The sequence below is a fragment of the Mandrillus leucophaeus genome, unplaced genomic scaffold (genome assembly GCF_000951045.1).
Source record: "Mandrillus leucophaeus isolate KB7577 unplaced genomic scaffold, Mleu.le_1.0 Scaffold224, whole genome shotgun sequence".
Classification (NCBI taxonomy): domain Eukaryota; kingdom Metazoa; phylum Chordata; class Mammalia; order Primates; family Cercopithecidae; genus Mandrillus; species Mandrillus leucophaeus.
Genome location: NW_012102299.1, coordinates 3,735,536 through 3,758,096, shown reverse-complemented (window position 1 = coordinate 3,758,096; position 22,561 = coordinate 3,735,536). Strand labels below are relative to the sequence as shown.

The window sequence follows — 22,561 nt, the reverse complement described above, 5'->3', positions numbered from 1 at the left end:
ACAGAGTTAAAAAATATATACATAAATGTGTGTATGTGCATATGTTAGGGACATGAGGAAAAAACTACTTTAAGGTGATGGTTTTGTGACCCACAGGACTCCATCACCCCGACCTCTATTCACCTTTCATCTGGTGACTTCTAGAGCCCTCCATTCAGATATCACTCTTAAGAAACTAAATATTTTCTTATTTTCTTAAAATAAAGAAAAAAATTCTTTAAATCGTTTTTTTTTTTTTTTTCTGAGTAGATGAGTGATTATTTTTCATTATAAAGGATAAATTATACAAGCCATTACTCACAAGGACAGCGCAGATTTGAGGGGTGGTAAGATAGACTCTTGATTGGAAAATTCACAGTTTCAAATTGCAGAGGATGTGGATACAGGGGAAAGAGAAAACTAGGGCTGTTTTTGTAGACTCTGTATTCCAGAGTTTTCAAGTGATCGTTAAAAATAATGTTTGATGGTAAAAATATAAAATGGGTATACAGCTCAGAAGGAATTTAAAGAACTGAGTGACCTTGCAGAACTAAGCTGCTTTTTTATTTGACTCTGTCATTGGAACTGTAGCACCTTTAGTCCTGAATGAGTATTCCACCAATAGGTATTACAGAGATCTCTTGATTTCTTGAGGTCTGCTGTCCTGCTGTCCAGTAAAGTAGAGTAAGACATATGTGGCTGGCCCAGATTGAGATGTCAGTGCAAAATCCGTTGAATTATGAAGACGTACCACAGAAAAAGAATGTACATGTAAAATAGCTCATTTTTTGATATTTTGGATATATTGGGTTTAACAAAATATTAAAATTAATTTCATTTGTTTTGTTTTACTTTTCTAGTGTGGCAACTGAAATGTCTAAAATTACATATGGGTGTTGCATTCTGATTTCTACTGGACAGTACAGACCTAGCCCCAAAATCAGAAGATCTAGAGCAAACTGGGAGTCCTTTCTCCCATTTGCCCAAGGGTTATCTTTTCAGTTCCAATTTCCTCCTTAAACCATTCTCTGTTCCACAAAGTGAAAAAACACAGGATGTCTTTTTTAAGTGAAACTTTCTCCCATACCTTGCAGGGCTTAACAGGGTCAAGCTATCAGATCAAATCATTATCCAAGAGATACTCAGAAAATAAAAAACAATGGAGAACAGCAATTTCTTCACACCAAAGGTGCCTACTGTATGCAGTTATTAGAGGGAGGCTGGAAGATGACCAGAGAAAGAGGTTCTGGAAAAGACGGGGTGCCCTGCGGAGAAGGTGGGTTCTTTCGAGGCCTTTATTGTAAAATGACTCATCTGCCCTTTCTTTCTTTTTGATTATTCCAGAACGCTGCGATGACTGGGGACTAGATACCATGAGGCAAATCCAAGTATTTGAAGATGAGCCAGCTCGCATCAAGTGTCCGCTCTTTGAACACTTCTTGAAATTTAACTACAGCACAGCCCATTCAGCTGGCCTTACTCTGATCTGGTACTGGACTAGGCAGGACCGGGACCTTGAGGAGCCGATTAACTTCCGCCTCCCTGAGAACCGCATTAGTAAGGAGAAAGATGTGCTGTGGTTCCGGCCCACTCTCCTCAATGACACTGGCAACTATACCTGCATGTTAAGGTAGCTTGATTCTTGGCAGTGACTTTCTCTTTTCCCTTTAGTTTCTGGGCTTTTGTCCAGATGCTCCATGTGCTAGGAAGCTGGGGAGAAGTCGGAAGCATTTAGATAGAGTTTAGTGAGGTAATTCTCTGCAGCTTAGCTGAAGGGGGCTGAAGGAGGTATGCAGAGAAATTGGTTGTGGCCCTTAGAATGTTCTCCAGAGGTAATTTCTTCCCAGACCCTGAGACATATCAAAGTTGTGTAAAAGTGGAGCCTTGTTATTAATCCCTTCTCGTGACCTGCGTGCCTTTATGCCTCACCTGGAGACATCCATTTATCCAGACATTGAACAGGGAAGGGAATAGAGCCCATTTGTATCTGTTATTCTTGGCATCTTTCAAAGTACCCGGCACAGAAAAGAAACTCAGGGTGCATTGTGTGATGCACAATGCCTCCCAAATATGTGTGATGCGATGCCTCCCAAATATTATTTTACTTTTTTAGTGTGGCAACCGAAATGTCTACAATTACATATGTGGTTCACAGTATCATTTCTGTTGGACACTGCAGATCTAACCCCCAAATCAGAAGACCTAGAGTGAACTGAGGGTCCTCTCCCATTTGCCCCAGGTTTGCCTTTTCAGTTACAATTCCCTCCTTAGAATTTTCTCTGTCATAATATTCTCCCAAATGTTCTTTTGGGAGCCATGACATGTATGTATGACAATGCTTTTTAAACTTCTCCCAAATTTCTCCTGAGAAGCAAGAGAATACCATTATCTCTGGCAATCTAAGGATTTAATCCAAACAATTTATCATTACAGTAAAATTTCTTTCCAATCCACTTTTTTTCCTTTGAAAGTTTTGTAAATTTTATATTTTACTCTACAGTATTCCTTTTTTTTTTTTTTTTTTTTTTGCATTAATGTTGTTTTTTGGGGAAAAAAAAAACTGAGGCTTCTCGACAGAATAGAATAGCCCTTTTCAGGGTTAATTATTTGGTTACTTTTTACCAACGGTCACTTTTTAGGTGCCAGGCATGGCCTTGTTTTCTAAACTCCCATCTAGGTTAATTTTTTTTTTTTCTTTGAACGACTTCCTACTATTTAACAGATGTGTTGCTTTGCTAGGACTGCAATGACAAAATACCACAGACTGGGTGACTTTAACAAACAAAATTACCTTCTCACAGTTCTGGAGGCTAGAAATCCAAGATCAAGGTGTGGGCAGGGTTGATTTCATTCTTGGTGCCTCTCTCCTTGTCTTGTAAATGGCCATCTTCTCTCCTTGTCTTTACATGGTCTTTCCTCTGTGTGTTTGTGTCTTAATCTCTTCTTCTGATAAGGATGCTAATAGTATGGGATTAGAGACCATCCTTGTGACTTCATTTTAGCTCAATTATGTCTTCAAATTTTCTGTTTTCAAATACAGTCACATTCTAATGTACTGTGAGGTAGGACTTTAGCATGTAAATTGGGGTGGGGTGACACAGTTCAGTCCGTAACAATAAATAATCACAAATGTTTTTTCTCTCATGGAGAGTCTCTACTCCCTGATGGAAAACTAGGACTATACTTTGGTAAATGTAAGCTGTGTTATGATTATGTGAAAAAATACCTCTTTTCTATCACAGAAAAGCCTTTAGATCACTGTGTTCTTGGGAGTTGGAGGTAAGGGAGAATCCCTGTAACCTCTGAAGGCCCTTCTGAGGTTTTCACTGGAAACTTGAACCTTATTGGAGTGGGCTTTAGACTGGTATATGGGTTTCCAAGGATCCTGAAGTACTCATGTTCTCATTATTTATGTTCTAATACAATGTAGTAGACGTTAAAGCAGATTATAGTGGAAAGAGCATTAGGAGAAGACAGAGAAACTAGGCCATCACTTCCACTCTGCCACTACTTAGCTGGTGACCTTAGGCAAGTCCTGTCCATGTCTGAGAGCTGTGGTATCTACATCTACATAGGAAGAGAGTTGGCATACATGCTTGTTGAGCTCCTTTTTATCTTTGATAACTGTTCATCTGTTAACATTTTCCAGTGGGAGGAAGTCTTCGGGAGCTTTCTGTTTAACTATGGTCTCCACTGTGTATCTTAGTGTTTCAGTATCAGTTTTACTTTTTCCTTAATTACTTACTACTTGCCTGTAGCTCTTCCACAAACTTGTCTAATCTTCTTTTACATTGTAGGAGTAGGGCTGCATGACGGTTAAGACCTGCATATACCTTTAGTGTTATTTATCAACTTCCAGATTGTCACCTCTTCAGTTTACTTCTCTATCTTCCATGTTCTTAAAGCAGATCTAGAATTGAAGTTGTCTGGTGGGAGCACTACCATGTTTCCTATTTTACTGAGGAAATGTATAAGCTGAGAATGACCTTAAACTGAAGCATGTAGAACCATAGGGCAATAAAGTTAGTTTCATCTTTGAGTATTTTCTTTATATTCTTGCCCCAATACTGTTCAACTTTGGAAACTAAAAAGTCAGTCCAATCACTGTTCTTCATATTTTTTTAAATCAGAAAATAGATCCTTAAACTTAAATTTCCCTTCTATAACTTCCACCTATAGAGTCTGTCTTCCAAGGGGCAGATGTTTTGTTATTTGTAGGTATGGATCATGCCTACCACTCCCTCTTACCCCCTTCTGAGTATTGTCACAAGTCATCTTTAACACCCCTCCCTCCATCTTTGAGAATGCATACCCCACCCTTTCCACTAAATTTAGTCTTTATTCATAAGTCATTTTGGTACCCAATAAGCCAAATATGTGAGATGTGATGCCTCACAAATATTATTTATACGAAAATCACAAAAATGGCTAGACATAGACTCCTTATCCCATCACCCTAAAAAATTAGTTGATTTATTCTTCTATGTTATTTTTCATGTTTACCTATATTTAGACACAAGTTTTACATCCATTCCATTTACTTAATAACAAATATTTGTTCAGCAGTTACTGAAAGTTAAGACACTGTACTAGATGCAATTAATGTCATAAAAAACATAAATAGTGTTGTGGGACTTATATTTTACAGAGGATATTGACACATATCTATAACATAACCATCTAATTTTGAACTATAACAAATTTAACCAAGGAAATGTCCAAGGTGCTCAATAAACGACAGACCAAATTTAGATATGAGGTGGGAGAAGATAACAGAGAAGGCCTGTATGTGAAATGAAGGGGGTGGGAGAAGTAAGCCCTCCAAGCAGACAAAACAATGTACATGAACATTATAGCACAAATGCAATTCCCCAGTCGTCCTAAGGAATTGTTATGTGTTTGTTTTTTTTTCCTTCATGCCTGATTCTTTGTATACGTTCTCATAACAACTTTGAAGGGTTATACCACAGTTTTCTTTATAATATTCCATCTGTCACATTTTTTTCTATTGATTTTAATGTTTTTCTTGCTAATATGGCTCTGGATGGGCATTTTTAACTACGTGCTGTCTCTATTCCCCCTTTTCTATCATTCTATCATGTGACAAAATATCCAGACATAGGATTACTAGGGCAAAAACAAAGGCTTTTTTATGATCCTGGAAGTGTAGTTTTTCCCATAGTTGCTTATACCATTATTGACTCTGCATAAATACGCCATTCATGCCTCTGCCTTACCAGCACTGAGTATTATTGAGAATGTTTTTAGTGTTACATATATGCACAGTTATATTTTGCTATGTTGAACAGCAGAACCGGGGATATGTTCTGAGAATTGTTTTGTTAGGTAACTTTAGTCATTGTGTGACCATCATAGAGTGTAGTTACATGAACCTGGATGGGAGAGCCTACTACACACCTAGGCTATGTGGTATAGTCTGTTACTTCTAGGTTACCAACCTGTATAGCAGGTTGTGGTACTGAATACTATAGGCAATTATAACACACTGATAAGGATTTGTGTACTTAAGCTATCTAAATATAGAAAAGACACAGTTAAAATATAATATAAAAGATGAAAGAAATAGTACACCTGTGTAGGGCACTTATCATGAATAGAGCTTGTAGGACTGGAAGTTGCTCTGGGAGAGTGAGTGAGTAGTGAGTGAATGTGAAAGCCTAGGACATTACTATACACTTTTATTTGTCTGACAGTGCATAGGTTTGTTTATACCAGCATCACGCAAAACATGAGTAATATGTTGCCCTATGACATTACAATGACAATGACATCAATAAATAATAGAAATTCTTGAGCTCCATTATAATTTTATGAAACCACCATCACATGTGTGATCCACCGTTAACTGAAATGTCATCATGTGACACGTGACTATTTATATACACTGACAAACACACATTTAGGACCACATCTGAAAGTATAAATACTTTGGTACATTAATAGTAATTAATTAATTGTGCTTTTTTAAAATTCTGTGATGCCAATTGGTATAGGAAATGCCTCCACTATGATTTTATCTCTTACGTGAACTTACATATATAAATGATGTCTCAGTATGTAGCATGGCTTCACTTAGTTCATTTGAATGCTCTATGAAATCGAATGCAAATACTACCCATTCATTGTATGTTTCTTTTTTCAGGAACACCACATATTGCAGCAAAGTTGCATTTCCCTTGGAAGTTGTTCAAAAAGACAGCTGTTTCAATTCCCCCATGAAACTCCCAGTGCATAAATTGTATATAGAATATGGCATTCAGAGGATCACTTGTCCAAATGTAGATGGATATTTTCCTTCCAGTGTCAAACCGACCATCACTTGGTATATGGTAAGGAAAATTAGACTACATTTTATTCTCTCTAATAACTTATAAAATGATAATACTTATTTGCTGAGTTACATGTATAAGCAAAGGTATTTCTCTTCAGATTATCTGATTTATTCCATAATAACTTTATGGAAATATTTCACCACGTCCTCATTTTGTACCATTTTAAAGGAAGTGGTGCACAGTACTTTGTCTCAGCTCACTATTTCTGAAATAACTCTAACTAGAATACCAAAACTACCTCATTTCTGTTAACTTCATGTGAAATGCATTTTAAGAAATGCCGCCCACTTCTAGTTCCTGCTTAGTGAAGTCATAAGCTGTTAATTCATGTGGTGAAATCCAATTCCTTGATTAATCAGTACTGCATTTTATTATTTCTGTGTGTTTTTTTCTTTGCCCTCATTTGTGAGCACTGTCCATCTATGGTCTCTTCCACATCTGAGGGATTTGGAAAATGTTTTGTCAAAATATAAAAGTGTTGGAAGGTAGCGCTTGTAGCAGCAACATAGCCTTCGTATTGCTTCAAGTCTCCACATACACTAAAGCCAAAACCCCATGGACAGAATTTACAGCATAACTCAGTGACAGGTTATCCACAAGAACCACTTTTGATAAAGCCACCAACAGCCTAAGCCCATATGGGATCAGTGTTTGTGCGGAAGGAAGCAGATGGAAGTAATGTGGTGTCTGTCAGACTTGACAACAGGAGAACACCAAAAGAGCCAACAGGTGCTCACTGGAAAGTGTGATGAACCAACTTGAGAACAGGAGCTAAAATTGGGAGAGGTTTTGCTCTCTAATAGAGGACCGTGCAAGAGACCTATAACAAGAAGCTCTGAAGGGGTGGAAGAAGTTGTAGTTCCTCACAACTCTGAAATATGACCCGCCACGTTGAGGAGAAGCTACTGAGAGTAGAATCAAAAGTAAACCGGATGAGGACAATATATAGGAAGGAAAAAGAAGGACTGGCTAAAAATGGAGCAGGAGAACGAAGCCAGGACATCTTAAGACCAAGACACCATCGTTTTGAAAAGATAGCTTGCTAAAGTTAGAAAATCCTTTTATATTTTAAAATTTAGAAAAAAACTACTATTTCCTAAGTGAGCTAAATGACATTTTAAAATGATACAAGATGTGAACGAATAATAAGAATTAGAGACATCTAAAAATTATATATATTATGTAACTCCATACAAACTTAGAAAATAAATCATTTTAGAAATGAAGCTAATCTAAGAGAAAGATCACAGAAAAAAAAAAAAGACAATAGATAATGCCTTAAGATCAATAGAAGGTGAAAGGGAGAAAAAATTAAAATAAAAAAATGACAAATACAATAAGTAAATTAGAATGGCCGTAAGAATATCAGATAAAGTAGACAGGATTACCAGAGATAAAGATGACATTTCATAATAATAAAAGGATCACTTTATCAGGGAAACATAAAAATAACAAAAACTCATGTGCTTAATAACAATGCTTGAAAAATATGCAGCAAAAGTTGGCAGAACTCCGGAGAGAAATAAAAAATCCTACAAACACAGTTTGTTATAAATTTCAAAAGCTGAAAATTTTAAATTCTGTCTCTGCTTAAGTTGCTAATGATACAATTTGGGAGTCAACTTGAAGAGTCTTCTGTTGGCCAAAGATGAACAATTTTAACCAAAATAATTTGAACCTAATTTTAATGGTTTAAATCCTATGAAGTCAGTTTAAATTTATAAGTTTATAATGACATTTCACAAAATTTAATGAGTTACATTTGGATGATGAAAGGAAATCAGTTTATTATCTTAAAAACTGGTAAAGGCAAATAATCAAGTATTCATTCTGGTTTTCCTAGAGGACATGTAACATTGGGTAATGAAGTATTGTAGAGAGGTGCGTTTTGTAAAGTGTTTCTAATAATAAATGAAATTTTAATGATACAATTAGAATTATCATCACCTTGCAACTCTCAATAGATTAATAAATGTAGGCATCTAAGCATCAATGACTGCTAACATCACAAGACGAAAAACCATCAGACATGTTTCTTCTGATAAAAGAAGAAAATATTACGTATTGATTCATATTACCAACTAATTAAACCTGAGTCCAGTTAAGCCTTTGGATCCCACTATCATTTTGCAGGAGATATATAAATAACCTAGAAATACATTGACCTGCAGCATGAATATATCATCAATAAAATCCAGACTATGTGAAACTCTATGGGCCAGATGTGCTGGGTTTTTCAAAAGATAAATTGTAAGAAAAGAAATGTCATGAAGAGGGACTGTACAGATTAAAAGAAACATATAAAGCATTTAAAAAGTAGATAGCACTGTAGCATCTAACCATGCACATATAGGTGAAAAGTATATAAATAAAAACAAGGAAGTGATTTAACTATAAAAGTATAGATAGTGACTACTTTGGAGGGTAGTAACGGAGGTGTGATTGACGTGGGCCATGAAGAAGGCCTTCAAGAGGGACTGGCAAAGTTCCTGGACCTGAGTGAAGCAAAGGCCTTTGCTTTATAACAACTCATTAACTCTTAGATGTGTTTTGCATTTTTTTTTTTGTATATGCTTTATTTTACAATAAAATGACTAAGAGGGATGGAGGGAGGCAGGGAAGGAAGGTAGAAAAGGAGTGAGGAAGAGAAAGAGATGCAGAGACTGATTTAAGAGATTTAACAACCAACTGCAATGAATCAATTTTAGCTGGATCTTTTTCATTTGGAAAAAACTAAAGCAAATTATGAAAAGATCAGGGAATTTTGAACATGCAATACTAACGTTACTAATAAATTATTACTTTTTAAACATGATAATGGTACTGTAGTTATGCTTGCAGAAAGAGTCTTATTTTTTGGAGATACTCAAATATTGTTTAGAAATAAAATTATATGATGTCTGTGATTTGCTTCAAAATAATCTTGGGTTGCAGTGAATAGCTGTACATGAAATAAGACATAGTCTCAATTAATACTTATTGAGGCTAGTAAAGATACAGGAACTCATTGTTCTCTCTCTGATTGCAATTTTTCATAGTAAAAAAACCTAAAAGATGGTTTAAAAATAATATTAACAGTTTTACATCAATAAGTGTAATATACCTTCCAGTTAAAAAACATATGTTTATTTACCCTGCAGTCAAGGTTTTAATCTTGAACCTTATTTGATTTATTAGTTTAATTCCCATACACATCCTGCCATTTTCTCCTCTCTTTTTTCCTCATGCATTTCCTCTGCCCGGAACATCCTTCTCCCTTTAGAACAGACTAAATTGTACCATCTTTATTAATTGTTCCTTATTCCCTCCAGCTGGAAATTATAGCTCTCTCATGTATTCCTGTTTATTTATACCTGTTTCAATATTATTTTTCACTTCTTTACTTTTTTTAGTCATTCATTCATGACTACAGATAGTCCTCAATTTACGATGGTTTGACTTAAGATTTTTCAACTTGATCATGTTATTGGGATAAAACCTCATGGTATGTCAAGTAGCTTCTTATGATTTGTGATGGGGCTACGGTTTTACTGAATTTTTATCACTTTCACATTATCATAAAGTCAAAAAATCATAAATAAAACCATCATAAGTTGGGGACCATCTGCTGTGTTGCTAGCATTAAATGTATTTTTGACTTAACCACATTTTTGACTTATGATTGGTTTACTGGTATGTAACTTTCATCATAAGTTGAGGAACACCTGTATACTAGCTGAAGATTAGCTGTGATCAATGCAACGTGCCGGGGCGGGGGAGGAGGGAACACCATAATGAATAAAATATATGCCCAGAGCTGTGTAGTCCCAAATAACCTCATAATTTAATAAAAATAAGTTTGTAAATACGAAGAATTTCTATTCTTATCAAAATGTAAACTTCTAAGTTTTGTAAGAGTGACAAGGAGAAATTATTGTTGGTTTTAAGGAGAGAAAGATATGTATCCTAGAAGACAGCCTATTTCTTGAGGGCAAAGCTATGTAATGTCTTACTCTGAGTCTCTAGTGATTTCCAGATTTCTGGTTTTCATGAAAGGATGGCATGGTGCTATTAACCAAGGTATGAAGTAACAGAGGAGAAGCAGGTTTCGGGAGTAAGTAATGGGTTAGGTAATGCCGTGTTAAGTTAGTTGCTGATGTCTCTGAGACATCTAGCTGGCGGGTGGCAGTGACTAGCAGGTAGTGGTTACATGATTATGAGTCTGGAGCTTAGCAGAAAAATCAGAGCTAAAGACAGAATTGGGTGCATTCATGTGATAGTTGAAGCACTTGAGAAGACTAAATAAAGTGAGAAGAGAACTGAGCTAATGCCATACTCTGGAGATACTATTCATGGGTAAATGGAGACATAAATTCTGAGAAGGAGACAGAAAAAGTCACAGCTGTAAAACAATTACCATGGCCAATATCCAACCATGTGCAGGTGACTAAAATAGACAAAAAACCTGGCCAATATGGTGAAACCCCATCGCTACTAAAAATACATAAACTAGCCGGGCGTGGTGGCACACACCTGTAGTCCCAGCTGCTTGGGGGTCTGAGGCATGAGAATACTTGAACCCAGGAGGCGGAGGTTGCAGTGAGCCGAGATCATGCCACTGCACTCCAGCCTGTGCAATGGAGGAAGACTCCATTTCAAAAAAAAAAAAAAAAGACAACCACTGATCATGTTTTCTCTTATTTGATTAAGAAAAGATTACTAATAATTTCTAACATATTGCTTCCTGTTTCTCTACCTTTGGGTAATCACCTGACACCTTTAATCCTAACACTTCTGCCATCTTGGAAACAAAACAAAGGTTCTTGGTCACTGCATCCTCCTGTCTCTGTACAGCAGTGCTAACTTTGCCTTCTATTTTGTACCTTTTACAGTTATCCCCAAGCATCTACCCAGATGCCTTGGCCCTTCTTCAGCAATTCTTTTTTAGTTGTTATCAACAGAGGTTCCTACATCTGTTGATTCCTACTTCTATGGGTCTATCTATTAATCCTCATAGACTGATTTGCATTACTAAAAGACGTGGTAAAGATGGTCTCTTTTAGTAACGCAAATCAGTCTATGAGGATTAAAAGATGGATCCATAATAATAAGTTTCAGGAAATTTGCTTTCCTGTTATCTGAAAGGTGAAAGCTGCTAATCTTAAGAAAGAAAGAGGAAACTCGTATTTGTTACATTTCAGTGGTCACAATCCAGTGTGCTGTGTGCTTTATATTCATATGTAGCACCAGCTCTGCAAGGCAGATGCCGTATTTTGACAGATTAGAAAATGGCGATTCAGAGAGATAAACAATAACACCTAACATTTACTGAACACACGTATTATTCCAAATGCTTGATCTTCCTTAATTCTGTCAACATCCTTATGAAATAGGCTGTCATGTTTTCCCATGTTATAGTTGAGGAACGAGGTATAGCGTAGTTGAGAAATATTTCCAAGGCCACAGAACTAGGAGCTAAGATTCTACCCTCTGTAATGTGTCAGGAAACCACACGTTTACATTTTCGTATATAATTTACTCAAAATAACACAGCTACTAATGGGAGAGTCTGGGATTGCAGGCCAGTTCTGTGTGATCACAAAAACTGTGCTCTCTAGAACTGATGTAAGGAGGGTGGTCCAGACTTTACTTTTGGAGCTTAGGACGTTTTGGAAGGACAGGGTGACTTTTGAACACATACTGGAGTGTGGACTGGACTGTGGGACATAGGGAGACCTGTGGATAGAGGGCCCTGAGAAATCAGAGGCGTCTCAGACAGACTGAGGTTACCGGAAACAGAAAACCAAATGTTTACATTTCAGAATTGCTGAAGAAATGGGGTAGGATTGGATTGTCCTCCACATGCCTTCTCTTTCTCCTTTTTTTTTTTTTTTTTCCCTGCCTGGCAGAGTTTAGTTAATTTAGGACCCAGAATTCACAATTCTCTAATTCAACATTAGGTATTCTAGTTTAACTTCTGTGAGTTAAACTGATGTTCAGCAAATATTTGTTGAATAAGCCAGGTTTTGTAACTAGTCTGGAAAGCAAACCACAGTTTGTAAGTGATTTACAGAATGTCAAATAGCTGGCTTGTAAAACAAATTCTGAAATATACTATGTGTATAAATGGGAGACTGCCTGTTTATTCACATAGGAACCTCCAAACATATAGAAGTACAGACACAGGTAATGCAATCCTTTTGTTACTAATGAGATTAATTTAGGGTCTTTGGCAAGCCATCCTAACTTTCATATTACTGTATTAATTCTCTTCATTATAGTTTGATATTTAAAACTTTATCTCTTAGAGATGCTTATAAAAGCATAGACAATTTTCTCTTCTCACCGAGGATCAAAGGAACCATTTTATTGGATGGTTTATAGATTACATTTGCGACAGCTGCTGAAATACTCTCCCCTGCTATTTATCAGAATAGATACCATTCTGGATGTAACTTTCCACAAAGCTAGTTTTCTTTGTACCCATACTGATTATTAAAATTGATATATTTCCTCCACTTTTCATTTTTATTATGAAATTAATCAGAATTGGTCAAACATTTTTTATAGCTATCTCTTGGAAAATAGAAAAATATTTGCTTTTCCAGACTAGGTGGTATGAGGAAAGAACATTTCTGAAAACATGCCAGGCTTGGCCTTCTTGTTGGCATAGAGATATTGTTGAGAAGTCAGTTCAAGGTCTGTGTAGTAGGCCTTATTTTTTAAATGCCTGCTCCTATTTGATTTGGCAGCTTAGATTGGTTCTCTATCTCTTTCCTTTCCCTATACTTCCTATATAGTGATTGGATTTTCAACCTCTAGTGTGAGAGAGTATGTATCATATTTTCTTTCAGAGCCATACACATATAATTCTGTATGTGGACATGTATGCATATACATATAACATTTTACATAAGGTTTAGGGCCTCTAAGGACTCGAGATTCATGATTTAAAGACAAAGCCAAATTCAAATAGCTATGAAGTCTTGAAGCCACTTCAGGCCATAAAAATCACCTACTCTGCTTCGATAGCACTTCATTCGTATCTTGTCTTTGTTATTCTAGTGATTGTATTTCTCTTTTTTCTGTTCTAAGTAGTGACCATTCTTTTCCTTTCCCTTTCTCTTTCTCTTTCCCTTGAATGGCAAGCACACAGCATAAAACTGAGACAATTATATTGTACTTAGAAAGTGATTACATAGTTGAATGAATTCGCCTGCACTGTAAAATTCCATAGAATAAGCACCATTTGTGTTCTTTTCTAGCAATTGTATACCCAGCTCCTAACCCAGTGCCTGGACCATAGGAGGGACTTTGTAAATATTTGTTGTGCAATCATTGAATGACTTAGTTCTGTTCATTGGAAAGACTAGTTTATCAATTCTTCTAAGACTTCATAGCAAAGTATATGTTTTATACCAACTTTATCTAGAATGCAAAAACTTCAGTAGATACTACTAACACTTCAAACCTTGTATCTCAGTTAAACTATTTGTATCATTACGTCTAATTTCCCTTTCCATTCTACAACCCACCACTCAGTGTCTTATATTCCAAATACTCATCAGCACTTATACACTCTATGAGCCCTCAACTCCATGCCTTTCGGGTCTTGGCTTCTCTCATTCATACCTTTGATCAGGCAACACTAATGTATCGAGCATTTACCGAGCACCAAGTATTGAGCAAGTTTCTGAACATGCAGATACAGAACTTATTACGCCCCACTGGCCCTCATACAAGCGAATTTTCCAAAGGAGGAACTCTGCATGAAAACAGAATATTATAATATTGTTATTTAAGTAATGACAGCGAGGGAAAAAATTAAGACAATGCAGGTGAGTTCTTCACACTTTCTCCTGTGCCTGAAGTGTCTGCTTCCCAGGTCTACCTTCTTCCTCAATAGATGTTAATTTTCTACTTATCATTTAAGAACCAGCCCAAATCTTTCTTTTCATTAACTTTTTCCTAAGTGTTTTGTTTTTATTTCACACTCCCCTGCCTCTAAGTGTCTTTTATTGTGTTCGTTGCAATCTTCCATTAGACCATGAATAACTGTAAGTTAGAGTTGTATCATTTCCATGTTTGTGCCTTCACACAGTTCTTCACACATTGTGGTTTCTTGAATGGAAACACTTGTTCTTACTTCATCATGACATTCCTCCACCGCACCCTTCCCCTCCCCACATGATTCATTTCAGTTGAAAGATCCCAGAGTCATTTCTTGTGTTGTTCTTTACCTATATGTTGTGGTTGGTTGCCACAGCAACCATAGCATGGTTGAAAAATCGCTCTTCTATTTAACTTCTCTCTTTTGAATTCAGAATGAGGAACTAACGGGTCAACTAGGATTGTTTGTCTTCTAGTCAGACAAGTGTTTGCTTCATTGTGGAAATCCACTTACTGTTAACTCATTTCTTATATTTTAAAACATGTTTCCTATTCTTCAGGAATCTAAATCTATTTTTATGTTTGTTTTCTTCTGGATTCCAAATAAATGGTTTTGAAATCATTATAACATATTCAGGTTTTATTTTCAGCAATAGTTTATTATGTTTAAAATTGTCCTATGTGTCTTAGGCACGTGTGTTGAAGGGTCTAGACACAGAGTTGCTGATCAGAGAGAGCTAACCAGACACACAACAGGTTAATGTTAATAGACATTTGTAGTGTGACAATGCCCTGAATTACCTTCACACACATATTAGAATGTAAAATATTCACTTTATTTCTAAAATGTTTGACGCCTAATAGCTTTGAAACAGCTACGAAAAGTTTCTTTCATGACATTCTTAAAGAAATACTGTTGACAAGTTCAGTAATAATAATTGACTTCTCATCCTCAAAAGTGTGCATCTTCAGTTTACCACTGATTGCAGGAATTAGCCTGTTTTAAATGATAGAGGCACATCGCACTTTTCACTCGGGCTGGCTCCAGGGATGGCACAGGTTCAGCGCTACTATATAGAATGAAGATACAGTATCAGGTGAAATATAAAGCAAGGACTTTGAAACAGGTAGATCCTAATTCAAATTCCAGCTTTAGCACTGTCTAGTGGTATGACGTTGACAGTTACTTTACTTTTCTAGGCCTTGTTCATTCATCTATAAAATGGAGGTATAAGCGTTACAAACTTTCTGTGTTTGGAATAAGGATCAGATGAGACAGTATATGTTAAGTGCATGTCTCAGTATGATTTTTATAGCGTCAACTCTCTACTGAGGAGAGGTTTTCATTCTTAGTTAAGAAGCTAATGAAAGACCATTATTCAGCTTTCTGGAAAACTGAATTTCAGCTCTCTACTGTGTTATCTAGAATATCTCTGTCTCATTTTTTCCGTCTATAAAATTACAGTATATTTAGTCTGATCTGTCTAGTTCCCAGGGATTTGAGAACAGCTAAGCTAACAAATGAGGGGGAAATACCTTTGAACTTTTTAAATGGAAAGTACCACAAAAATAAAATAGTTCTATTGATACTGTAAACTCAATTCAAACCAAATCTGACAAAAACTTATAAGAATACAGACCTTTGAGACCTTATCCTTTGTGATAACCTAAGGATATTGATATCGTTCGCTGATGTGACAAGTGTCTAGAAGTATTGCTTATCTTACAGGAGAAGCTGCGTTGAAAAACTACGTTACCTGAGCTTATAGTAACTTCCTCTTGATGATCTTTTCCATGAAATGGAAGTTCAATGCTGTTCCTAAAATACACATTTCCTGTGACAAAGCATTACAAAATGTGCCTCAGTGTAACTGTTATATTTCAAAATACATGCTCTGGGAATTGAAGAAAACCTTAATCATACAAACGTTCAAGATGAAATATGTGAATAAAAAAAATTGAAGTTACAAGCTAGTAGTAGACTCCCAGAAATTTAAAGATGGAAAAAGCCTTAGAGATAACCTAATCTTTTTGTCATAGGTGACTTACTGATATTTAAAAGAAAAACAAAAGCTTTTCTGAAAGTAAATGTTCAACATATATTTTTGTCACAGATAGTGTATTGATTCTTTTTCTCAAAAATGGCAAAAAGTAACAATTTAGCCAAATAGTGAGACTGATCATTTGAAACAGGATTCTAGATACATTGAATTAGATAGTGGTTGAATGAGATAGTTCAATTTCTCAATTTTAAATGTCAACAGTTACATGAAAATGTGAATTAGGAGCAGAAATACATTCCTCGATCTTGATCAGGCCCATAAAGATATTTTATTTTTAGTTCCTGAAATCTGTGATACTCAGTTATAAAAATGGGATAAAGATGGAGGCTCATGCCTGAAATCCCAGCACTTTGGGAGGCCAAGGCGGGCGGATCATGAGGTCAGGAGTCTGAGACCGGCCTGGACAGCATGGTGAAACCCCATCTCTACCAAAATTACAAAAATTAGCCACGCATGGTGGCATGCACCTCTAGTCCCAACTACTCAGGAGACAGAGGCAGGAGAATTGCTTGAACCCAGGAGGCAGAGGTTGCAATGAGCTGAGATCACGCCACTGCACTCCATCCTGGGTGACAGAGTGATGAGACCCCATCTCAAAAAAAAAAAAAAAAAGGGATACAGTAAAAGAAAAATACAAAACAGTCTGGAAATATCTGATACAGGGAAACAACAGGGCATTTAAAAATGCCAAAATCAGACATCTAAATTGGGGCCTAGATTATCAGACAGAATGACTAGATTCTCAAATTAATATAATCAGTGAAGAAATATTACAAAAAGAAAAAGAATTGCTTTCTAAATAGCAGGTCTTGCAGTTGCTCAAGTTTCCTTAGTCATTATTTCAAAACTGTAACTTTGCTTTACTATCAACATAGGATGCCCAGAATTTGATCCTGAGACAGGAAGCCTGTGTTTTTGAAGTCACATCTTAGTTTAGAATTTTAATTTCTCATGATCAGAAAAGATAATGAGATGTTTCATTTATTCTTCACAGAAATCTGGTCAAATACTTGACCAAAATAGTATTATAAAAACTGCAGCATGAATATTTAGGTGTTCTGTGCAAAATTAGATGTGAGTGTGCATGTGTTTGTGTATTTTCTATGTATGTATCTAAAAAGTAAACTTTTTTTTTTTTTTACTTTTTCTAGGGCTGTTATAAAATACAGAATTTTAATAATGTAATACCCGAAGGTATGAACTTGAGTTTCCTCATTGCCTTTATTTCAAATAATGGAAATTACACATGTGTTGTTACATATCCAGAAAATGGACGTACGTTTCATCTCACCAGGACTCTGACTGTAAAGGTAGTAGGTAAGCGTGATTAGTATCCGGTACACACAACAAGCATGTGATAATGTTGTTATGGTTTTTAATAGTTTATTACACACTGGTGTGTAAATTGTATAAGAAAAGAGATTCATGTTTTTTGTTTACAGCACTGTCTCAAACCTTCAACAATTCCATGCACATCGTAAGCATTCAGTAATTATTGGTCAACTGAATGAATATGTGAATGAATGAATGAAGTAAAGGTAGTTTGGGGAGGGAAAGGAGCACCAGACAGATCTGCGTTCAAATTCTGTCACTGCCACTTATTAGAAACATGACTTTGAACAAGGCCTGTGTCTTTATCTGTACTCTGGAACTAAAATTGATTGAGAATATTTTTAAAAATATTCAGATTGTATTAATGCAGTTTCAGGCAAGCAATGGAGAATCAGTGCAACACTTTTGTCAAAAGAGTATTTTATTTGGATTAAGTAAACTCTATTTTTCTATATACTGAAACTGCTGTAGCTACTGCTGAAGGTATTTGCTGGCAATAATGTTCAACCATTATTTTGCACTAAGAGAATAGGGGATGAGAAACTAGGAAAGTGGAAAGGGCAATTCTTAAGAGTTGACAAACTCCTAGCAAACCCAGAAATAGAGAAGTAGTGTCAGGATATATGGCTTTTGGGGATGACCCCTAAATACCACTGTGTCCACTATATTAAGAAAGATAGCATATTTGGGTATTATTTTGTCATACCCCATCTTTTAATAGATGAAAATATTAGGTTCATTGACAGGAAGTAACCTGTTTAGAGACACTTAGTGAATTACTTGAAGAAGTAAATCTAAATCCCGGGTCTCTGCTCAGAGCTTTTTCTACTGGTCTGACATGATTTAGTGTAAGTTAGCAACAAAAAGGCTTTCATGTAGTGCAAATAGTATTCAAACAATATTGTAATCACTTCTCTTCTTTTTCTGCTTACTTTCTAAATAATGCTGAGTTGGGGATTAATTCATAAGAAAAAAACAGACTAAATTTTAGAAGTCAAATGAATAATGCAATCTTGTATTCATCTTGGCAGTTGTTTCTAATATATGTACTTAAAAGTATGCATTTTGGGGGAGTTGGGAATAAGCATATTTGGTCACCCTGATTAACAGATTTAAAAATTCACAGCTGGATCTGGGCACTGGGGGTTTCTTTCTCAAATTTCAAGCAACACAAGTTTGTTGTTTTAAAGCTTCAAAGTATTGAGCATTTATTATATGCTAGTAGCGTATCCTTAATATATATTATTTCTCATATTGAAACTGTGATATGAGATTTAATTATCCTCATTTTAGAGTTATGAAAAATTAGCTTTTCAAAAATTAGGAAAAACCAAGTAACTTTGCTTTCGCATATTTATATGGTTAATATATGGCCAAATCAGGATTAGAACTTGGTTATTAAATCTTTGGAGCTCATACTTTTGAAGACAACACTAACAACTCTATTCAATGTATTATTTTTTAAAATTTAGGAGTATTGACTATTATAAAGAGCAGCAATCTCATAAACAAACATTCAACTGATAACTCGTCATCAAGTAGGCTAATGTGCCGGCCTTCACATCATGATTGTGAATTCTCCATGTATTTACTCATTAATGTAATACTTATTTAACCAGGTTGCATACTAGACAGTTTGGGTAATGTTGTGAAGAAATACAGAGAGAAGAAACAACTGATTAAGGCATGAAAGCAATTAGGTATTATGTAACATAAGACATCTATCTCATGTAAGCTTTGGAAAGCTTTGTTAAGCAAACTGACCTGAAGCATGGAGGGTATTTAGTATGTTTTATTTGTTTCTTTGTAAAGTGAAAACTATTTTTTTCTATGCTCAAAACACTTTTGTCACTAAAGGTGTGGCTTTTCCACACCAAGTAATTCTCACCTTTTCTGAGGACATTAACTGCATGTCGTACAGTTTAACTCAGTTTGACACCAGTTGTCCAGAGTTAGCACAGACCCCACAGGTGAAGGACTCCTTCCTAAAAGACTGCCCCACCCCCTACTTTAGATTCTAATCACAAGCAGTAGGTTCCAGGTTACCCACAATTCTCCCTGAGTTGGCTACAAACTGAAGATTCCTACTACTTCCTCCTCAGGTTCTGTGATTTGGTATAACTGCTCACAAAACTCAGGAAAACCTTTTACTTTCCCTTACTTGGTTATTATAGAAGATATTATAAAGGATTCAAATGAGCATCCAGATGAAGAGATACATAGGGTGAGGTCTGGAAGGGTCCTGGGTTCAGAGGTCTACCCTCCCAGCTTCTAGATGTCCTTACCAACCCAGAAACTCTCCAAACCTGATTGTTTAGGGTTTTTATGGAGATTCTATCACACAGGCATTATTGAGTAAAAGGACTGGAAATTTCAGTCACACTCCCAAGCTTCCAGAAATGGGTGAGAGACTGGAGATTGTGTTAATCATCTATGGTATTTCTGGCTACTAGCACTCATCCAGAAGCTATATAGGAACCCTAGCCACCAATCATTTCATTAGCATGTAAAATCCACCCATTACTCCAGAGATTCCAAAGGTCTCAGAAGCTCTTGTGTTAGGAATTTGGGACTAGAACAATGTTAAAACAAAAGATGCTCCTATTACCCCTATCACACAGGAAATCACAAGGGATTTAGGAGCCCATGTCAAGAACTGGGAGCAGACATCAAATCTGTATTTCCTTTATTTTATACTTTGCTTGTTTTAAATGAATGAAGTGCAGTAATTGGGTATATCTTGGACTGTAGGCCTTCTCTAAAACAACCGACAGACTATGCCAGGAAGTTAGGCAAGGTTCAAAGAAGGGCAGATTTTTTAATAAGGCTACGTGATTTAACATCATCTCCCTTTTTTACTTCCTCTAACACAGGCTCTCCAAAAAATGCAGTGCCCCCTGTGATCCATTCACCTAATGATCATGTGGTGTATGAGAAAGAACCAGGTAACTACTGCTCTGTCTCTGAATTTCACTTAGATTCTCTTAATTACAAGGAATAAAATGTCATTTAAGTTAATGCAAGAAAATAGACCACTGTTGTAAAGAAACACATGAATTGAAACTGAAATGTCAGAAACCAAGGCAGCTCTGGATATCAGTTACTTCAATGATGCCATGGGCAACTCAAGAATGTTTTGCCTCACCCTCGGTATCTGCTCCCTTCTCCCTCTGCTAGCCATCTTCCTATACTGGTCAGTGATTTCTGTTTGATGCAAACTTTAGCTTGTACAGGGCTTTGGTTTACCAAGGCTGCAACATGAGCAGAAGATTTAGGCATCCTTCAAGCTCCCACTCCATTATGAAAGGTCAGTGGTGGATCTTGAAGGCAAGACCGTGGATATAATAGGTAACAACTGATAAAACTAGTGTACCTTGATGCAGAATACTATTGAATGCTTACTGTGGCTCTTTGGTTCTTCTTTTAGTTTTCATAATTTTTCGCTATAGACAAAAATCATTGATAACTGACCAAATAAGGGATAAGGTGTTGCTCTTTTGACTCAAAGTCTCCCACGGTTAAGTGAATAGGAAGCTATAGAAAATTTTAAACATTTTCTATGTTGTATTGTTGTATCACTTATAATAAATTCAGTCCAAACCCAATGAGAAGTTTTAACCTAAATAACAACAAAGAGAATAGCTCTCCAAAAAGAAAAGGATTTATTCAGGAATGAATTGCAGATACCAATCCGGGAATATGACTGCTATGGCATCCCATGCGGGGACCATAGTCATGCCCAGAAAATGTAGGAACATAACAGTTTTGAAAGGCAAAGTGAGGAAGGTTACATAAGTTGTTTAGAAATAATTATCCTTGGTTATAAGAATCAGTAACAGGGTAACATCAGTACAAGCTTGACCGGCAATTGGTGGTCAGACCTCCTCGCAGAAATATTGTTTGTGTAAGAATCATGCTGGCCTTTGTGCAAGATAGTGGTGTTCAGAGTCCTTGTACTAGTTTTTATAATAGGCATGTGTGTGTGAGGGCCCCTTTTATGTAACCTCCCAACTGTTTTTCGTTAGAGTGTGGCACAAGTGACTGCATTTTGACTCTGACAACTTTCACAGAGGTATAAAAGAGCATCTGTTTAAAATGCGCTAAAGATAATAGTCTGTTGTTAATGGGTGAAAACAACTGAGAGGATGCCATTCAATAAAAAAAAAAAAAGTGGAAAAAGAGGTATGTAGTTGTTAATGGAAAGCTGACAAACACAGGAGTTGTCAAAATGCATCCTCCACTTGAAACACCTCTTGTTTCAGGCAGTGCCTGTTTTGTGGTCGGTAGGGAGTATGTAGGATATGTATCAGAGAATGAAAAACATCAAAAAGTTTATGGAGTGGTGGGTGCAAGACACATACAGCCCCGATGAGTATCTCTGGGCCCTATCTAAAGGATCTTTGAAGTCTTCAGCTCACTTTCCTTAAGCCATAAGTACAACCTGGCTGACATGCCTGCAGTTGCTAGGCTGGTCAAGTGGCAGTAACTGGAGGGTGATGTTTCTGAGGGTGCTCCCTACCCACACGGCAGTGGGGTCCTCATGTGCTCGCTGTGCATTTTTGCAGCTGGCGACTTGAACTGGATGACGCACAAGCACCATTTGTTTGCCAGTAAGTTAACACGGATGTGGAACATGGATGTGGACCTCTTTGCCATCCAGTATTTGGATGAACACGGAGGCATAAAGCTTTATAGACCTTAAAACACTGACCATTATAAGCAATCTTAGGGTACATTTTGTGCATCCTTCTGATTATTTCTATTTGGTTCCTCTTGCCAATAAGCATCAGAAAAATTGTATGGAGTCCTCTTTGGGGTAGGGATGCTAAGTCTTCATGCAGAAGAGCTGCATGATTTCTGCAGAGCACAGTTGGGTAGAAAGGCTGTCACATTAAATGTTTATGTTTATCTAGAATTAACATGAGTAGGAGTAAAAGTAGCTGTGGCATCAAGGCAGGCAGCAAA

General features: G+C 36.5%; 1 protein-coding gene across 4 annotated transcripts in view; it reads left to right on the top strand.

The window, feature by feature from the left end:
* The window catches only part of IL1RAP (interleukin 1 receptor accessory protein), a 156,597-nt gene that overhangs the window by 90,481 nt on the left and 43,555 nt on the right, over nucleotides 1-22,561 (top strand). For all 4 annotated transcript variants that reach the window (XM_011981349.1, XM_011981351.1, XM_011981350.1 and 1 more), the window contains 4 exons: nucleotides 1,324-1,609; nucleotides 6,143-6,329; nucleotides 17,416-17,581; nucleotides 20,470-20,541. In XM_011981349.1, coding sequence (XP_011836739.1) covers nucleotides 1,324-1,609; nucleotides 6,143-6,329; nucleotides 17,416-17,581; nucleotides 20,470-20,541 — 711 coding nt within the window. The remainder of the gene's footprint in view (nucleotides 1-1,323; nucleotides 1,610-6,142; nucleotides 6,330-17,415; nucleotides 17,582-20,469; nucleotides 20,542-22,561) is intronic.